We start from the raw sequence: 18187 nt of genomic DNA on the forward strand, positions 1-18187 counted from the left end.
GGGGCGGGTGGCCGATCAAAAGGAGATAGCCAACGTCTCCTATGCTGAGATCCGTATCGGCCAAGAACTAGAGGAGTTGCTGAGAATACTGGAGTGGTGGGGTGACGACAAAGGACCCATGGGAGGAGCCACTGCTATCATGTTGGAACTGGTCAATAGAGAAACCATCAACCGAGATGCAGCAAGAATGGGAACCTCGATCAACTAAGAAGTCTTGGCTCGGGGCCTAGTTACCTTGTGAACCTTGGTCTCTGAGCTGGGCCAAGCTCAGAAGAAATGAAAGATGGACCACAACTCCCAACACCTATCCCTAACTACCTTGCCGAACCCGCAGGAGGAACCCCAAGCTCGCGCCACGGGAGGGAAGGGTGCAAGCTGTTGCAGCAAACTCCTCAAGCTACTCAAAGAGCCCCAGTCTCAAGGGGTGCCGGCCTGGTCAGCTAGTTTAGTTGGTAAAGTTGCGATGTCCATGGGAGTATTCACCACCGGGTATTGGCTCATGTTTTACTAAAGATGCCTACGACGATGTTACAAGATGTATAAAATAACATGTAGAAAACCCTCAGAGTATTATCTCTTTTTTTAAGAGAAGTTCTTATCATCTAAAACTTGTTTTACTCAAATGTGGTCAAAATAAAGCCAAAGAATTTGATTGTCACCGTAGTATCTGTAGTATCTCAGCTATGGAAGGGTCCCCCTTTCAGTAGATCATGGTGTATCCGAGACCAGAGCATTCCCTTGCTCATGTAACCTCCACCGGCTGGATGAAACCAAAAAGAGAGAGAATAGCAATCAACTTTTACCCCGGTTGCGCCCCATCACGGCATTGCTTCGAGAAGGAACGGCTCAGGCCTTCTTCTTCCCCTTTGCCTTGCCCTTCTTTGCCCGGGCCTTTGCATCCATGTCTTGGATCAGATCATCTTCACTCTTGTCCGAAAACAGCCACTGGAGTGCCTGGGTTTCGGTGAAGTCGGGGACATGTCCGTCATCTTGGAGAGCCCGGTTGACAATAGCCTGCTTCGCGTTCTGGAGCATGTAGAGACGCTCGTCAATGCTGCCTCTGGCCATGATCCGCACGAGATGCGTCTCCTCTTTCTGTCCGATTCGATGAACTCGCTTGAAGGCCTGCTGCTCGACCGTCTTGTTCCACCAAATGTCAACAATGATGACGCGGTTGGCGACAGGCAAGTCCAAGGCTTGCCCACCGCACTTCATTGACGCCAGCTATTGTCTTGTTAGATCATGGATGGACCTGTAGGGTACAGAGGGCGAAAGCTTACAAGAATCTTCCGCTCGGGGTTCTCTCGGAACTCTTCCAGAGCCAAATCTTTCCGCTTGGTGGTGACCGTCCCGTTGTAGTACAGGAAGTCAATTCCCAGCTTCTCCAGGATGCACCCCAGTGCTTTCGAAGTTCTGGTGAACTCAACAAAGACTACAGAGGCAATTAGAGGACTAATAGCAAATCTTGCAGACGGGTGCCTTACCAATCATCTTGTCCTCGGGCGCTTCCTTGAGCCACGTAAGAATCACCTCCACAGTGGCTTTGACCTTGGAACCCCAAGGCATCTTGACAGGACCAAAGTGGATGTCTTCACGGCCGCACGTGGCGAGGAAGAAGGAATTGTATCCCTCAGAATCACCAGTCCAGTTGGTTCCAATGCTGTCCCGTCCAGGTTCCTGGAAGTCCTTGCTCTCCTTGGCGCTGTTCATGGCTGTCTTGATACACTCGGGAGTCGTCACGTCCCCTCCCACGGCGAGTTTGGCTGAGCATCCAGGAACAGGGCATATGAACTCAACCTTCACCAACCGCATCCCCTTGGGAATGCCAACAAAGAGGCACCGTTCACAAAAGATGTGCTCGCACTTTATCTGTTAGCATCTGGAGCCACGGGGTCTGAGTTGACACGTACATTTGCTCCTCGCGTTGGCGACACGGGAGGGTTTGCCTTCTTGCAGAGACCGCAAGTCACCTCCTGGACTTCATGCTCGTTGGCAGCAAGGGCACGCAGCTTGGCCATCTCTTCCGCACCGCCGAACAAGTCCTTGTACAGGGTTTCGATCTGATGGGCTCCTGCTGAGAACTCCTCTCGACCAGCCTTGTCCTGTGCCAGCTGTTCAGCGTGAGCCTTTGCCTTGTCGGCATCATTCTGAATCTTTTCAGCCTCTTCTTTGAGCTGCTCCATCGCCTGCTGGACATCTTCCCTCACGGGCTTTTCTCTCGAAGAAACTTTCTCGAGGTTGAGTGGGTGGGAGACACCTTGACGCAATCTTATGCATCGGGTGTTTCGGATCGAAAAGGCAGTTTGGTGCTTGAGGGCGACATCTTCCTCTGCCTTTGCTGCATCATTGTCTTCCTTGTCAGCAGGTTCCAAGTCTTGGTCAGTATCCTCATGTTTGGCTTCGTCATCTTGGTCCTGATCATTCGCCTCTTCTGCAGGCGGTTTGCCTTCATCGTCCTGTTCCTGACCGTTCGCCTCCTCATCGGGCATTTCACTTTGGTAACGGTTGTCCACAGCTCTTTGAGGTTTATTAGTTCTGTCACCGAGCTTGGGATGTGGAAACTCACCGGATCAAGGTCATTTCCCAATCCTCAAGGGGAACCCAGAGATCCTGGCTGTGGGTCTTCGGAAGGTCGACGATCTTGTATCCCATGAAGTTTTCATCCTGCTTCCTAGAAAGAATCAGCAATGATCTCCTCATTTCAACCCCTTGACATACCGTCTGTACATGACCATGCTAACAAGCGCAGCGAAGTTGTCGTTTGACTGTCTCTAACCATTGATTCAGTAACCGCTACATCCTTCTCTTAGGTTGGACTCACCCCGTCCATGTACTCGGTTTTGAACCTTCTTAGGTTGACAGCAAAGCTGCATCCGAGGAACCTCAGGTACGGATAGAACTCTAATCAGGTAAGTATGAACCATGGATCTCGTGCGGGAGCTTGCCTTCTATCGAGTTGGAAATGGGCGTTCCACTGACTACCCATCGAAACTTGGCACTCAACTGCCAGCAGACAAAAGTGGCTATTTTGTGTCAACTCAGGAAACAGAACCATTGCAAGCTACTCACTGCCGGATGTGTGGTTCTTGATGGCATGGGCTTCATCTAGAACGACTCGGTACCAGTTGACCTTGAAAAGTTTCCCAAGCTTGCGCTGCAGGGCATTCTCGAAGCCCACCATGTCGCCAGCCCACTTTGCCTTCAGTGCCTGGACGGCCTTTTTCTTGGGAAACTGCGCCACCAGCTCCGCGTAGGTGGTGATCCTGTATCACGTTAGCTCTCTTGGCAGGCTGAGGGCTTCGTAGACTTACACTATGTTGCGTCGACCCCATTGCGCCGCTTTCCAGGGGATGTTCTTGGAGTAAATGCACGTCTTGGAAGAGAAGGCCTCAGGGCAGTGCTTCTCGATTTGCTCAGACCACTGGTTTGCAGTCTGCTGGTTGTTCACAACGACAAGTGTCGCCCTGCTGAACTCGTCGCAATCTTCCTTCTCTGGGGGATGGCCAATGATGCAAGCAAGCGTGGTGATTGTCTTGCCCAGTCCCATGTCGTCGGCTAGCAACCCTCCGGCGGGGTGCAGATCTTGGGCTTCTCTCTTGACCATCCAAGCCGCGGCGACAATCTGGTGGTTCAACAGACCAGTGTCCATGTCTTTGAGCTTCCACGTCCCATTGACAGCTTCAACCTTCTTGTAACCGAACGAAGACTTGGCTTGTTCGAGGTCTTTGTGCTGTGTCTTGGTGCGCCTGGTGTCGAATCCTTCGGGGACGCCTTCCAGGATTTGCTTCATCTGATCCTGATGGGTGTGAGCTTGGATGGCACCCATAGTTGGCACAGTCCCATCGATGATGCGTTTGTTGATATCGCCAAGACTGCGCAACATGTCTGCTCTGGTGGCAGCAGTCGAGTTCTTGCTTCTCTGCTTGGGATGGGATCCGGTCGTATTCTTTTGCGCTTTGTTGGGACTCTCGGCCTCATCCTCATTCTTGCGCTTCTTCGCTGCCGCTTCTGGTTCGTTTCCAAGTTCTCTCTGCCAGTACTCTCGAGCAGTCTTTGCCCGCTTCTTCTTGTTCTTGTTCTTTTTGGGGGCTTTCTCTCCTGCCATGGGCTGTCTCTGCGCCTCCGAAACCTGCTTCTCTAGTTTCTCTAACGTCTCGGGTTCATCACCGGTCAATCCTTCGGTCATCTTCTTCACGATCAGTTTGTTTCGCCGAGTCTCGAGTTCCTGGAGGTTTACTGAGGCTTGAGGAGACGTAGTGGTAGCAGGCTTAGAGTGTCGTCGTTTAGCTCGTCTGCCAGCCTCTTGGGAACAATCAGAATCAGACTCGCTTCCAGAGTGGAAGTCTGAATCGTGTTCATTGCCTTCATCATCCGACAAACTGTCGCTGTCGATTTCCATAAGGTCAGGCATTTGCGCATCCTCAAGTCCATCAGCCGATTTGTCTTGAGCTGCTTTGCACATGCCTGGGAACTGTTTGGGATCGTTATCCTCGTTCTTGACTTGAATCGGTGCGCTTCCTGCGTCCAAGTCTTTTTGTTTCAAGTGAACTTTGAGCTTCAGCAAGTTTTCTTCGGAGCTGTCCATGGGGGGATGAGACAGGTCGCGGTTAGAATTGGCAGGTTGGGCTTCAGCAGATCCCGGGGGTGCCTGGTGTAGAGGAACTCGATGCTCGGTCACTGCCGTAGCGACGGGAGTCTTTTCTTTCTCGAAAGCGTGTGAAACCGGAGGGCTACTGGCATTGGCGCCAGGCCCTGGGATGGGAGGCCCATCCCCGGGTGAGGGATTGGTGTCCATGAGGATGAATGAGTCTGAAGCCAATTGTCAGTAACCAACTTGTTTAATGTTGACATGAGCGATCAATAGCAACGAGGATATAGACTGAGATGTGCTGAAGAGTGGGAAATACGTTGAAAGACTTACCAGTTCAACCAAGAGAAGGTTGCATGGGGTGTGGTTGGGGTTCAAGTAGAAGATGTGAAGGGATGAGAGTTGTTTGGCCGCGTTGTCTTGGGAGAGATGCAAAGCGATCGTACGGGCGACGTAGATTTTCTGATGCTGGCGAGCCTTGGCGGCAGCAAGAGACTATGGCAGTAGCGATGGGAGGCCAGAGAGATGAGATGGAAGGAGGTGGCAAGATGAATGAGGCTTGATCCTCGTCCGATGTTGAGTAGTTGAGATGGAATGCTTGACGGCGCTCCTGTGCGGCGAAAGAAGCAAGGGCCGGAGTTGCGAATGAGAGAAGTGGATGAAGTTGTTTTGGGTAGGGGAGGAAGAGAAGTTGAAGAGGAGAGAGGTCGGAGTGGTGCGCGATGCTCGAAGGAGAGCGATGAAGATGGAGGTGAGGGGAGGTGAAGAAGAAGAGCTGAGTGAGGGTAAAGATGATAATGAGAAGAGGAAGAAGCTCTCAAGAGAGAGAGGTTGGCTGGAAGGTGGAGAGGTTGAAAGGTGGAAGGGGATGAAGAGGAAGAGTTCAAGATGGGTGGAAGGATGAGAAGAGGGGGGGTTAAATAGAAGAAGGTGAAGAGGGAGAGGCGGGTGGAAGTGAATCACTGTAGTTAGAAGTTGAGTAGAAACGGTCAGAAGAGGGTGGTTGAGAAGAGCGAGGTGAAAAGTCTACATGGAAGGAGATGAGGCAGAGAGGAGGAGAGGGGGAGAAGAGTCTTAGGGCTAAGTGAAGAACTCATCACACCAGCCTGGCAGTGATACACAAGGAAAGTGAAGAGGTAAACAGTGGCAGAGTTTAGAGCATCTGACTGCCCTACTCTAAGGCGATAAACGGAGGCCGAATGCCCTCTCTTTACTTGGTCTACAATCTGGCCGTCTTCATCCAGACCAAACGAGTCAGCTTTTCAGAACACACAATGACAAACGCGCATGCGCCAGCACTTAAGGATTAATTCACCCAAGCTCATATTTCTAGATATTCAGAGCAATTATCGGTCATGTCTATTTCTCCGTTGGGGTTGTGATATATCAAGCGACGACCCGCGTCTAGTGGTCAGGACACTTGAAGAGAACACAACCAAACGGGAGAGAGCCACAGAGAAATCGATAGAGAACGTTCTTGAAACAGACACAGAGTCTATCTTTCTTCTTTCTTCTTTCTTCTTTCTACTCCAATCGTCCAATAGAAATGTGGTTTGACCATCGGCAACCTGCTGTGAAGCTGTCATGGCCCGTCTAGCTGTATCCCGACATGAAGCAAGACTGTTTCACAAGTTACTTGTCTATCCGTCATCAATCCATCTCTCATAGGCTACTCTAATGACCAATCAGCTCGAACTGCTTCTGTAGTTATCGTGTCCATCTCATCGCATCCCCGGTTATGCGCGTCCAGTCACATTCCTCAATGGCTACAAAGCAACATCCGGCAAGCCCAGCAAATCATGACCCAGTCCAGTCACATAGCCGAAATACAACATCATAAACCAATAGAAACAAAAGACGCACATTCACATGGAAGAAAAAAAATCATGCCAGTACCTGAACCAAAAAAGCAAGACTCGCGCGAATGTCATCCAACGTTTGAAACAACGTGCCAGAAAAAACGGCCAGTCCCGAACCCTACTTTACGAGTCAAACTACTCTCTCGCCCGAGAACAAGATGTTCTAGCGTGTGGCCCGCCAAGCGGAATCTTCTCCCGGTGGAAGAAGCTTCCCAACGTTTCAGCGTGTCGGTGTTTATTGACTCGCGCTGGCCTCACTATGCATGTTAGGTCCAACGGCCGACTCGGGGAGCGAGTCGTGCATTTGTTGATCGTCGGGCGAAAACTTGCATGGGAAGGAAAACATGGGCCCTGGAGGGAGGCCACGAGGTGAATGGATCCCCTGTAGGCTGTAGGGGAAGGCTTGAATGCTTGCCAGCGCATTTCCTCAGTTTGATGCAAGATCAGCGCTTTGGGTCATCAGGGTCGTCAATGCGTCAGCCTGAAAGCATGACATTTTACGCTGCAGATCCTCTCTTCAATGCTGAGAGCGACGCTGTAAAGTTAAATAGAGTGTCATGACGCATCTAATAAAACAGCGTAGTATGGCAATCACCTCAAGGGTCACCCATGCTCTCTTATTTCCACATCCCGACGGTGAGGCTCTACATGTTGCTTTTTCCCCTCCCGCACGTGCCCCGATAACGCACACACACATCCGTGATGCGAATCGGTGCGTCAAAAAGCAGCAAGAAAAAAGCAAAGAGAGAGCGCCCGCCGGCATGAACTGGAGACCAGCGCGCGAAATGTCCGAGCTGTCAGTGTGCCTGTGCCTGTTGGTGGAGCGGGCTTTGGAAGGATTCCAGCTGCGCGGGGAGGGGGCTTGAGTTCCAGTTCCGATTCGCGAGATGCAGTCAACGTCAAAGGCGGCAAACTCGTTTTTCTCTTCTGTGTCGGGTGCTTCCCGCCGCTCTAGAAGGCTCTAGAGGTTCGTGAGGGCTGTCGCTTTGCAGGACGGCATCTCCTGACATGGCGTGACGGAAGCGACATTGGAAGCTACCTATTGTTTCTGTAGCGAGCGGTCAAGAGTAACAGGGCCCTGTCAGAAAGAATGCCTTGCAGATGTCAAAAGACGGACTTTCTTTTTTGCTGCGAAATCCTACTTTGCAATCAACCCCAACTGAAACCAACATGACAGGGCTTGCCAGGTTCCCGGAATTGTCTCGCGGCCGCCATTGACGGGGGTTTCATCCATGGATGGAAAGGTGGGAGGGGACGGTTTGACAAATACACCCATCAACCAACACAAAAAAGGATGACGGCGTGGCCCCATGCACGACAGACCCAAACGCCATGTGCCGACCAACACAACAAGCACAAGCACAAGCCGCGGGCCGACGCGTATGGGATGTCTCTCCTTGGGCATCGCTCCCGGGCTGTTTATGCGGCGTACACACAAACAAACAGCAGTGCACGTACACTTTATCTTCGCCGACGATGATGTGACGCTTCTTTCGTCATGTGCACCGCCCAACGCCCAGGACAAGGCGGGCATCTCTTGATTGCCGCAGGGATAATAAAAAAGAGCAATCGTCTGTGGCTGGGTTTGCGCGGACAAGGGGGCATGGACCACCCAGTGATCTCGCTGCAAACCCGCAGCAGCAGCATTGCGAAGTCTGTGGGCGAGAGAGACTGTCTGTGGGCAGAAAAGAAGCTCCAGTCTGTGGGCAAGGGGGGCGGGCAAAAGACGCCATCACGATATGGCCCTCTTAGCAATTTCCGGCTCTCTTCGGGATCAATCAAAGCCGGTGACCCGGGGTTTTGACTCCTTCTCTCTCCATTTTCTTCAGCACAAGATTACAAGAGCCGGGGCAATGTTTCAGATGAATGACTCTCGAGCCCCGCAAGATGGAAAGAGGAGAAGAGGAGGAGGTTTCTTCAGCTCGTGAGCCCATCGACGACGACCAGACCAGACCCTTGAGAGCCGGACCCCTGTCGACCTGGCACTAGTTCCTTGGTCCGCTGAGAAGAGGGTCAAAGTGTTTGCAGGAAGCGTCAAAATACGGCAGCTGGGCGAAAAGCACTAGAGATAAGAGCGCAACAGCATAATTCTCGAGATCGAAGGGAAAATCGTACCCGGAGAGAAATCATTCCATCACGGCTTCTCCGTTAGACGCTGAAAAACTCTGTTGTAAAAACGTCTGTTGGCTTGACTCGGAGGAATGTTCTCCCCCAAGCACACCTTGTCCATGTTCCCGGATCGCAGATTTCTGCGTGGTTCAGCCCGCGCGCACCGGATCGACGCCTTCTTTTCAGCCACGACAAGCTCTAGACTTATCAGGGGGTGGGACACTTCTCTCTTGACTCTTTTTCCTTCTTCTTTCGAACGACGCCATCTCGATAGTCTCGCATTAGGAACAAGGTCCGAGTCCCCCTTAGCTTTCTAAGCCAGGCCAGAGTTCAAGAGAGACTCCCGCTTGTTGGACCACTCACGGACCCCTGTCCCGGGCCCTGTCCGGGTCCCCGTCCGAGCAAGCAGGGAAGGGTTCAAGGTCCCATGGACCCGGTGGAGGATTTACACGGCCGCAAAGTCCTCCAGTGACAGTGCCCTCTGGCCCGCCCCCGCAAGACTGTGGTGTAGCGTCGCCATGGCGTCGACGCCCGGGTCTCCACCCGTCTACATACCGAGCGGCGGTGCCCTCGAGTCAGTCGATTGCGCTGCTGCTGCTACACTGCTCAGAGCGAAAGTGAGAGGCGAGCGAGGTATTAAGCCATCGTGGGCTGCCCCAGCTGGTCCTCCTAGGAGAGAAAAGAAGCCCGGGCCTTGGATGTTTGTTTCTCTTTCTCTTCTTTCGCCGCCGTCCAAGGTGCCTATCTATTCCTATTTCTTGCTTCTGTACTTGATCTAACAACCTCCCCCCTTGGAAACTTGACGATGCCCCTGTAAAACGCTTCAACCACTGTCGCTCCCAGAACAACAAACAACAAAAACTACAAGTCATTCTCTCGAGTCTCACTCTGGCGATCTAATTAACTACTCCCGGTCTCATCGACCGCAGCCTGCGCTGCTCCGTGCCGCATCGCAATCGCATTCCTCCCCACTGAGACAAAATGCCCACCACCGTCAACGCCCTTCGCGCCTTTGAGCCTCCCCCCGTCCCTCCATTCGCCGAATTCGAGCGCCGCCGCTCCACGGCCTCTTCCATGTCCAACAGCAACAGCAGCGGCGGCCTTCAATCCCCGCCTCCTCCCAAGACGAGATCGGGAGGCAGACCCCGGAGCGCAAAGTTCTCGGCGTATCGTCTGCGCAGCAACTCGGGCCTCTCGCTGCACACAAACGAGGACATTCTGCGCCAGTACACGGACTACTACCCTGATGGCTCCCCGCGCAGCGCCGGTCTGTATGGCAGCGGGCAGCAGTGGTCCGGCGAGAGGCTGAGGAGCATCGACTCGATAGCTTCGAGCCAGCGGTCCAGCATTGCGTTTACGGATTCGGATGGGTCTGGCGATCTGCCGATTCCTGACCTTGTCGGGCGGGACATGTTTGACCAGGTCATGAGTGATCCGGCTGCTAGTAGTCAGCTGTGGAAGTTTGCTGCGAGTCGGGGAGTTGGACAGAATGTCGACTACCTCATGAAGGTGAGGCAGTCGACACATTGATTTATCGCATTTATACTGACTCTTATAGATCCGCGACTACATCCACTCACTAGAGCAGGTCGTCATCCAGCTCTCGACGATATCAACCTCTTACACGTCCATCACAGCCACATCGCCCATCAACCTCCCGCCCCCGATATCCCGGGCCCTCAACACAAACATCAAGCACCTGACAACCTCTCTCATCCCGAGCCTGGAAAACATGTTTCTCGAGTCCAAGGCCTACGTCGAGCAGCGCATCGTGAGGGAGATCTTTCCCGACTTTGTGAAGCAGCAGCTCTCCCAGTGCACCAGCCTCGCCCTGTCCCTCGACGTGGAAGGCGACTCGCCACCGAATCCGTATCCCGGTCTCAAGGGTTCGTTCTGTCTCAGTGATCCCTCGCGGACGGGGAATCCTATTACTTTTGCGTCGGATGAGTTTGAGGATCTTACGGGCTACTCGCGCAACGAGGTGCTCTCGCACAACTGCCGCTTCCTACAGGGTCCGCAGACGGATCGCGAGACCATTTCGAGGATGCGCTCGGCGATATGGCGCAGTGACGAATGCACCGAGCTGATTCTCAACTTTCGAAAGGACGGCACGCCATTCTGGAACCTGCTCTTCCTCTGCCCTCTCCTCGACACAGCAGGAAAGCTCAAGTTCTATCTAGGCGCCCAAATCGACGTTTCTTCATCCATTGAGGGCGCGGATGATCTTGTTAAGATGCTTGGCTACGGCGCCGCAGAGGAGGACAAGGTATCAACCGACAGGAATAGCTCACGATGGGGCGGTAGCGACGGATCTCAATGCGACCCAGAGCCCGAGGACCCCATCGGCATGAAGCCCATACAGCTTAAGGCCCCCAAGAAGGGCGGCTTCTTCAAGTCATTCAAGAAAGTACCCCCTCCGCCTCTATCACCACCCTCCAGCCCCCGCAGGAGCTCCGACAGACCACGATCATCCGCCGGCCCGATATTCGAAAAGACGTACAGCACACGGACAGTACTCAAGCGCCTATCAACACAGCCCGACATGCTCATGACAACCTACTCCCGCTACATGATCCTCGAACACGTCCCCTCGTATCCAGCATCACTCGGCGCAATGCCCCTCGACCAGGAGATGAAGTATCCTCCCAAACTGAGCATATCCTTCTTCTCCCCCGCCATGGTCGAAGCCCTAGACCTCAACATGTCGTCCGAAGCCGTAGTAGGCAAGGACGTGTTCGACGTGCTATCCGAGCAATTGACGCTCCCGTCAGTGACGAAAGCCTTCAAGTCAACAGTAAGAGAACTCGTCGTGCGCGACGGAAAGTCAGTGTCTCTCGACCTCGCCCTAGCAAACCACATCCCGCGAAGAGCAAACATGACGCGCGTCATGAGCGGCGAAAGCGGCAGCGAGGCAGGACAAAAGAAGCCAAATAAAATGATGAGCCACTGGACGCCGCTCAAGGATGGCGAGGGCAAAGTCAAGTTTGTCGTCATGGTTGTTTCGCCAATCTAGACATTTAAAACAAAGGAGTAAACGACAAAGGAGTTTATTATGGGAAGGCTATCTATCTTTTTTCTTGTATAATGCATTGCTGGGTGTAAGGATATTGTATTTAATCTAACGACGGAGAGAATGATACCACGACTGTAAATTCACACGATCCAACATTTGGACATGCAAATCTACCTGCTCCACCAGACGTCAAGATGTCACAAGCGATGATAACAGCTCCGCATAAACACATCACCTCATGCCATTGACACGCTAACGTCAGATCTTGTTCCCCGCTCGTTCCGTCTGTGTTCAGCTCCGATGGAACAAGGTCTTGACCGTCGTTTCAGGGCGAGCAACGGCGCCTCTCCACCAGGGCTCGGCAGCTGCATGAAACGGGGCCACACAATGTTCAGCTTGCAAGTGATTTTCCCCATCATTAGAGTTTGAGGCTTACACAGATACAGCAGGTCGTGCCAAGGAAGACAAGTACACGCATGATTCAATGCCCCTTGACGAGTTGCCATTGTCAGACACGCACACGCACACCAATCTATTCGACAAGAGTAGCTGGAACTATCTTCCCTGCGAGTTCACGGCCAACACCTGAAACCCGTACAAGATAATCTATCATCGACTCGCTGCCAAGCCGAGAGTGCTCGCACCTGTCACAGCCGAATCTGTACGCCGCCTTGCGTGGGCCTGACCAAGGCCTAGTTGCCGTAAACGGTCCAGAGTGTGCTTCCGACTCGATGTACTTCTTCTCGTAGCATCGACCAACGAGAACCCATTGCAGAAGCTTGGGGTATACCCTTGTTGCTTCCACGACAGATCTAACGACCTTTCCACCATGTCTGTCGGTGGCAATGTAAGATAGTCGAGCACCATGATGGACAAGTAGTTTGAACGATTTCGAGGCCCCGATATAGCCAGCAAACATCAATGCCGAACCCTTGTCACACCACTCACGCTCAAAGTCGAAGCCAAAGTTGAGAAGCTGCTCCAAGAGACCAGTATTCTCCGTCCGGATAGCCATGAATCCCGCGCTGAGCCCAGAATCAGGCTGAAAGTTAACGACCTGGGAGCGACATTCCCTCGGGACACGTCGCAGGACGGCCTTGAGGCCCCAGAGGGAGGGCGTCTGGATCATCAACTTAATCAGAAACGACGGTTCGTTCTCTGCAAGTCGGTAAAAGTCAAACTCCCCGTTCAGAGCGTACGTCCTCGAGACGGAACTCCTGCTGATCACGGTCGACAGCACGCTCGGATTGCCCAGCATGGTGCTGTAAGGATTCAAGCCCAGCGCAGTCAGCTCCTGCAGCAAGCTCAAGTCGGATCCGGCACTTCGGAAATCCATGCCGTCAAAGGTTTGAGGATCGCCGCCGTGCTTGATCAAGCTCTGGATCATCTCAATGTTGCCTACAACGGCTGCTTGACCCAGTGGCGTTGTCCCCTCAAAGTCTCTAGCGTTGGGGTCAGCCCCTGCTTCCAGGAGTAGGTCGACCATCGGTGGAAGATCGTAGTCGGCAGCTGAGTGAAGGGGCGTCAGCAATTCCGTGTCCCGAGCGTTTACGTCTGCACCGTGAGAGATGAGCATCCGAGCCATATTGTAAAAGGGTGCAGAGTCAGCGTCAAGAGAGTCGTCCCTCGCACAACTCTGGACCAGCACATGCAAGGCGGTGGAATGGCTGCCTCCATAATACACCGATCCCATGTGAACCTTGCTACGCGCATTCAGGACGAAGCGTAGGAGCCTCTTCGTAGTATCTTGTTCATCTGCCGAGTCAGACAGGCCCGGAAGTCCTGATTTCTCCACCAACGCCCTGTCTTTGTTAGCAAAGGCCTCCATCCCTGGTAGAAACACTTACCAATACTCATCGGCATGAGCCACTAGGTGGTCGATGAAGATCCTGAGAACCTTCTCCTGGTGCCCGAAATCCGGCCCCCCGATGGTTTGCTGGTACTGGCAAATGGCATGGATCGGCGGTTGCGAGAGATGAAACCACAGCCTGCCTTCAGCCAGATACGCATCCAGACACTTCTCAATGAAAGTGTACACCTTCTTGGGCGCCGTAAAGATGTTGACCTGGAGCAGTTTCTGAATATGGAGACAGCCCTGGAGGAGAGCATTGTACCCATTCGGCCAGTGTTCCTTGCACCCAGCCACAAAGCCCGTGAATCCAAGCTCCAAGAGTTCGACCATGGGAGAAATGAGGGCCTGTGATGCCGTGTAGCTGAGAAGAGTGCATCCATCACAGGGTAAGATGGCAGACTCCAACTCTTCCCTGGAAATATGGTTGAGAAGGGAAGAAAACAGACCGCCGGAACTTGGTCGATGGCGACTGATGGTGTCTGCTATCATATTGCCAAGTTTTCTCTGCTCCAACAGGCGGGTGCTCACAGGGGTTCGGCTGTGGAATGGACGAGAGACCAGCTCCTGAACATCGGGGCCTGTAGAGTCTGGGTTAAGCACCGAGATGCCATAATCCTGCTCCCGCTCTTCCTCAGGGTCTAGAAGTGAGTCCTTCAGATATTCAACCACCTCCGTGTTGCCCCTCAAAATGGCCCAGAAGAGCGGTGACCTCCCAGATGAATCCGTAGCTGTCAAGTCTGCCCCGAACTTGGACAGTACCTTGATGCACTCCAAAGATCCAGCCTTAGCGGCCAGATGGGCGGGTGATAGCCCATTCTTAGGGGTGGTTGCGTCAATCTCATCCATCAAAGGTGTTGCCAAGATGAGGGTCTCCAAGATGTCGCGATGGCTGTTTGCCGCAGCAATTTGAAGGGCGTTGTAGGTGACCCCGTCTTCCCCTTGGTAGATGCACTTCCAGTCCAAGTCATCTTCCCTCTCGATGATCTCCTCCAACACAACAACCTGGCCATTTTGACACGCAGCGATCACGGCATTGTATCCATCAGAAGCAGCCAAACCCGGATCTGCGCCATGGGTGAGCAGCGCACAAGCTATCTCGCTTTTGTGTTGAGAGATTGCCTCCGTCAACATGGACCAGTGGAATGACACTCCTCTTGACCCATCTTTGCCCGACACATTCTTGGGCAGTCGATTAGGATCCATTCCACGCTCGATCAGCTTAGCGATGACTGCCACAGCGAACGGTGTATCCAGGAGAACATGGAGCTTGTCAAAGGTCTCGAATTGACGAGCTACCACGTCCCTTGGTCTGGACTTGCTGAGCAATGTTCGTACCATTGCAAGGTCCACGTCATCTAGCAACGCAGCCTCGAACAGCGACACACCGAGGAGCTGATCCCATGTACGATGTACGTTAATACCGATGTTGACGAGTAATTTGACAAGGTTGGATAGCTTATGGTGCACTGCCTGCTGCAACAGCATCACAGCCGGGAAGGATAATGCGAACGGGTTCGGGCCATCCAGATTTAGGGACGGTAAATATGACGGCGATGACGCCGAAGCGTCCAAAACGGACGTGACGAAAGGATACTGCCAGCCTTGCCAGTATGGCTGGCTGTCTGTTTTTTTCGCCTCTGCGATGTATTGAATCGCACACTTGCCAGTCTCCCTTTCATAGTCGGCAAGGACACCATGTTCGACTAGACACCGGACCGCCAGGTTAATAAAGCCGGAAAGGAAATACAGAGAGGAAGGATGAGTGGTGGTGCCAGTTCCAGATAGCAGCGGAAGAATGCTGTCGCAGAATCGAACCCAGAGGTGACGGTTGGCTATGTCTCGCGATTTCAGAACCTCGGGTGTAAGAAGCCTCTCGTAGTCTTCCCGCTTGATGTTGGGGAAGCATGACGGGTGCGCCGTCGGAACAGAAAATGCACCATACCGACCAGCAGTGAGCTTTGTGTTGGTGATAATAGTCTCGACCACTGTAGTCCCATCAGAGAACTGCCAAGGCAACCCTCGACATTTATCCAGAACCACGTCCAAAAGCTCGGTTGAAGCAGACAAGTTGAGGTACTTGAGCAAGAATCTGTTCATCTTGATTGCCTCGGGGATGAGCTCAAACACCTTTTTGACGAGATTTGCGTCACCCCATTGAACGGCATACTCAGCGAGCTGCTCGTTTCCTTTCAGAGAGATGTTTTCTTGACAAGCATCCAACATGAAACGGGCGGCTAATGGAGCAGGCTTCCGCAATCCTCTGGGGGGCTGTGCAAGAGTATCGATAAAGGCAAAGGATGCCACCAGAGGAGTGAAGCCAAAACGATCCTCCGTGCGTAGATTCTCATCCCTGCGTGGATCATGTTCCCAAAGCCACTTGAGGAGAGCGACATCGTTTGTGAATGCACAAAGGTGCCAGATTGTGCGTCCATCCATGTCTGTATCAGTCGTTGGAGCGCCGTGGTCCAGCACCAGCTTTGAAAGAGCCGAAAGATCTTCGACTACCATGATTGGCGTGCGCTTGTTGGAGTCTCTTGCCCCCATGTCTGCTCCAGCAGCGATGAGAATGTCCATGATCTCAAGCTGCGAGCCCTCGGTGGCCGTGTGAAGAATAGTGCCAGCAAGCCCATTCTTGCCAAACGGGAGGTTAGGATCAAATCTCGGGTCGCTGGTGAGGCGCTCGATCAGGGTCACATCAAAATCCAGCACCGCGTTGCGTGTAACTTCGGCAATATGATGGTCGTCCAAAGTGGTGATCTTACCGGACTCCTCCGAGAAGAGAACTTGATGTTGGCGTGCTTCATAAGCTGAGACACCGTCCTCTGGAGCTCCCCATACTCCACCGTCTCGTTCACGATGTCAGCCAATGTCAAGTTGACCAATGTCAAGTCGTAAACAAAGGTGAGCAGGCGCGCAAATCTCGCCTTGTGAAAGAGACCACGCATCACCAGCGTCTCTCGTTGCATGAGCTCGAGAAAAGCGCCATCCAGTTTGCTTCCTCCCTTCATGATGCGGGTGAAGATGGCTTCATGCTTGGTCGTCATCGCAACCCAAAAGGCCAGGCCTGCAAGCGATACCTCATCGGCGTTCTTCCAGTTGTACTTGTAGGTGCAGTCAGCGCCTTCATCAAGAAGGTGAAGGATGGTGGCTGCTCGTTCCACGTCGGAGTCTCCGCCAACAAGCAAAGAACCCCATGACTCCGGCTCAGCGCGTGTTGCAAGAACCTTGGTGCCCATAAGAGCGCAAAACAGAGGAGTGCCGAGAATGCTGGTCTGATTGATGTCCGCACCCATAGAGAGGAGGTCTCTGCAGAGATTCGGCAAGCCAAGCGCGGCAGCGATGTGAAGTGACGACACTGATCCATCGCACAGGGCATCTGTGAGCTCCAACAACAGTCTCGGTGAAAGCGCCAATGGTCCCAAGGCTCTTGGGAAGGTCTCCCTCGCGTATTCCAAAACCCACTGCACAAAGCTGTACGATCTTTGAATCCGGAAGAGAGAGCAGACCTGTGGCCGCAGCTTCTGCCAGTACCTCTCAGCATATTCTGGCCAACGCGTCGCTGCTGTTCGATAGTTTGTTGTGATTCGACGTGATTGCACCAATGCAATCTCTTTGTTGTACTCTGCTGGCTCGCGATCGTTGTCGGAAGAGTTGAGTATTGTGAGCCAGGCAGAAACTTCCTCAGCACTCGGCTCAGTTTCGTCGCGTGTCTGTGCCGGAGATTCAACCATCTCAGTGTCGACGTTGTTCGTCATGAGCCGAGGGATCGAGTTGGAACCCAAAATGGAGAACTGCAGCGCGATATCTTGGAGGGATTCCGACGATCCAAGAACAAAACCAAGCTTAGAGCGATTGTCCAGGAGGGATGATCTGGCAGCTTTGAGACCATCTGGAGTCGCATAGGTGTGGACAGACTGAATAGCGCTGATCAACATCTCACACCCATCCAACAGCGGCCACTCGGTGGTCTCGGTAACGGGCATGTCATTCTCGCTGTTTTCGCCCAGCTCAACGATGAGCGACTCAAGACTGAAAAGAGCACCAGCGAGAAGCCTCAGTTCAACGATCAACGGTTTCAGATCACTCTTCAGAGGGGATCCTTCTCTCAGGCGAGTGCTGATGCTCGCGCAGGCTGCGAGTGTCGACTCCTTCAGCTCGCTGATGCGCTTCAGCATGGTTGATTGTGTCGGAGACATTTTGCAAACACTGCGTGATAGTTAGAGACTATTCAATCAAATACCATGTGGGCTTCACGCACGCCTTTATCAACTCTTACCCAACAGGCTGGTATCTGTGTTGGGCCAAGTGAATGCAAGTCTGGCCGCAAGCCGCTGGGAGTCCAAGCACCAAGAGCTCAGGATGGTATCGCCCACGAAGCCAGGAGGCGATGAAAGCTCAATGCCCAAAAATGGGCATGGCTGGATTTAGTGAGGAAATAAAGTGCACAGCAATAGAGTCGGAAGCTCAAGAGTCGATTATCGTGTCCGAGAGTGTTGATACTAGGCGATATAAGGATGCGACAAGAAAACAGGTCGCCAGACGAGATCCAGAGAGATCATCTATAGGAAAAGATATAGACTAACGTTTCAGAGATGAAAGAAACATTACCCCAGAGTCATCGGGAAGATTAGAGTAAGAAAGCGCGCCTCCGTGATGGTTGAGAGGGTGAAATTGTGTGAAGCCGTTGGTCGGTTTGGCATCCTCTCCAAATGTCATCAACGCGGGCAGGGGAACGAACAAAGGGGCGCTCGGACCATCCAGTGCGA

General features: G+C 52.9%; 4 protein-coding genes across 4 annotated transcripts; 2 read left to right on the plus strand and 2 right to left on the minus strand.

Moving 5' to 3' along the window:
• Positions 1–846: 846 nt before the first annotated feature.
• Positions 847–4795, minus strand: MRS44_009944 (uncharacterized protein; the record flags this gene model as incomplete). The annotated part of the gene is made up of 9 exons (XM_065620358.1): positions 847–1224; positions 1281–1432; positions 1485–1863; positions 1911–2517; positions 2567–2671; positions 2719–2771; positions 2822–2901; positions 3070–3263; positions 3312–4795. The coding sequence occupies 9 exons, from the start codon at positions 4793–4795 to the stop codon at positions 847–849; spliced, it is 3432 nt and encodes a 1143-aa protein (XP_065476131.1).
• A 4279-nt stretch (positions 4796–9074) lies between these two features.
• MRS44_009945 (uncharacterized protein) lies at positions 9075–9335 on the plus strand (the record flags this gene model as incomplete). The annotated part of the gene is made up of 1 exon (XM_065620359.1): positions 9075–9335. One exon carries the CDS (start codon positions 9075–9077, stop codon positions 9333–9335), a length of 261 nt encoding a protein of 86 aa, XP_065476132.1.
• A 202-nt stretch (positions 9336–9537) lies between these two features.
• MRS44_009946 (uncharacterized protein) lies at positions 9538–11569 on the plus strand (the record flags this gene model as incomplete). The annotated part of the gene is made up of 2 exons (XM_046270003.2): positions 9538–10065; positions 10115–11569. 2 exons carry the CDS (start codon positions 9538–9540, stop codon positions 11567–11569), a joined length of 1983 nt encoding a protein of 660 aa, XP_046131621.1.
• Positions 11570–12101: 532 nt separating this feature from the next.
• MRS44_009947 (uncharacterized protein) lies at positions 12102–17617 on the minus strand (the record flags this gene model as incomplete). Its single annotated transcript, XM_065620360.1, has 3 exons — positions 12102–13371; positions 13417–16100; positions 16184–17617. 3 exons carry the CDS (start codon positions 17615–17617, stop codon positions 12102–12104), a joined length of 5388 nt encoding a protein of 1795 aa, XP_065476133.1.
• Positions 17618–18187: the final 570 nt, after the last annotated feature.

Source organism: Fusarium solani (genome assembly GCF_023522795.1).
Source record: "Fusarium solani strain SB1 chromosome Unknown bctg00000006, whole genome shotgun sequence".
NCBI classification, from domain to species: Eukaryota; Fungi; Ascomycota; class Sordariomycetes; order Hypocreales; family Nectriaceae; genus Fusarium; species Fusarium solani.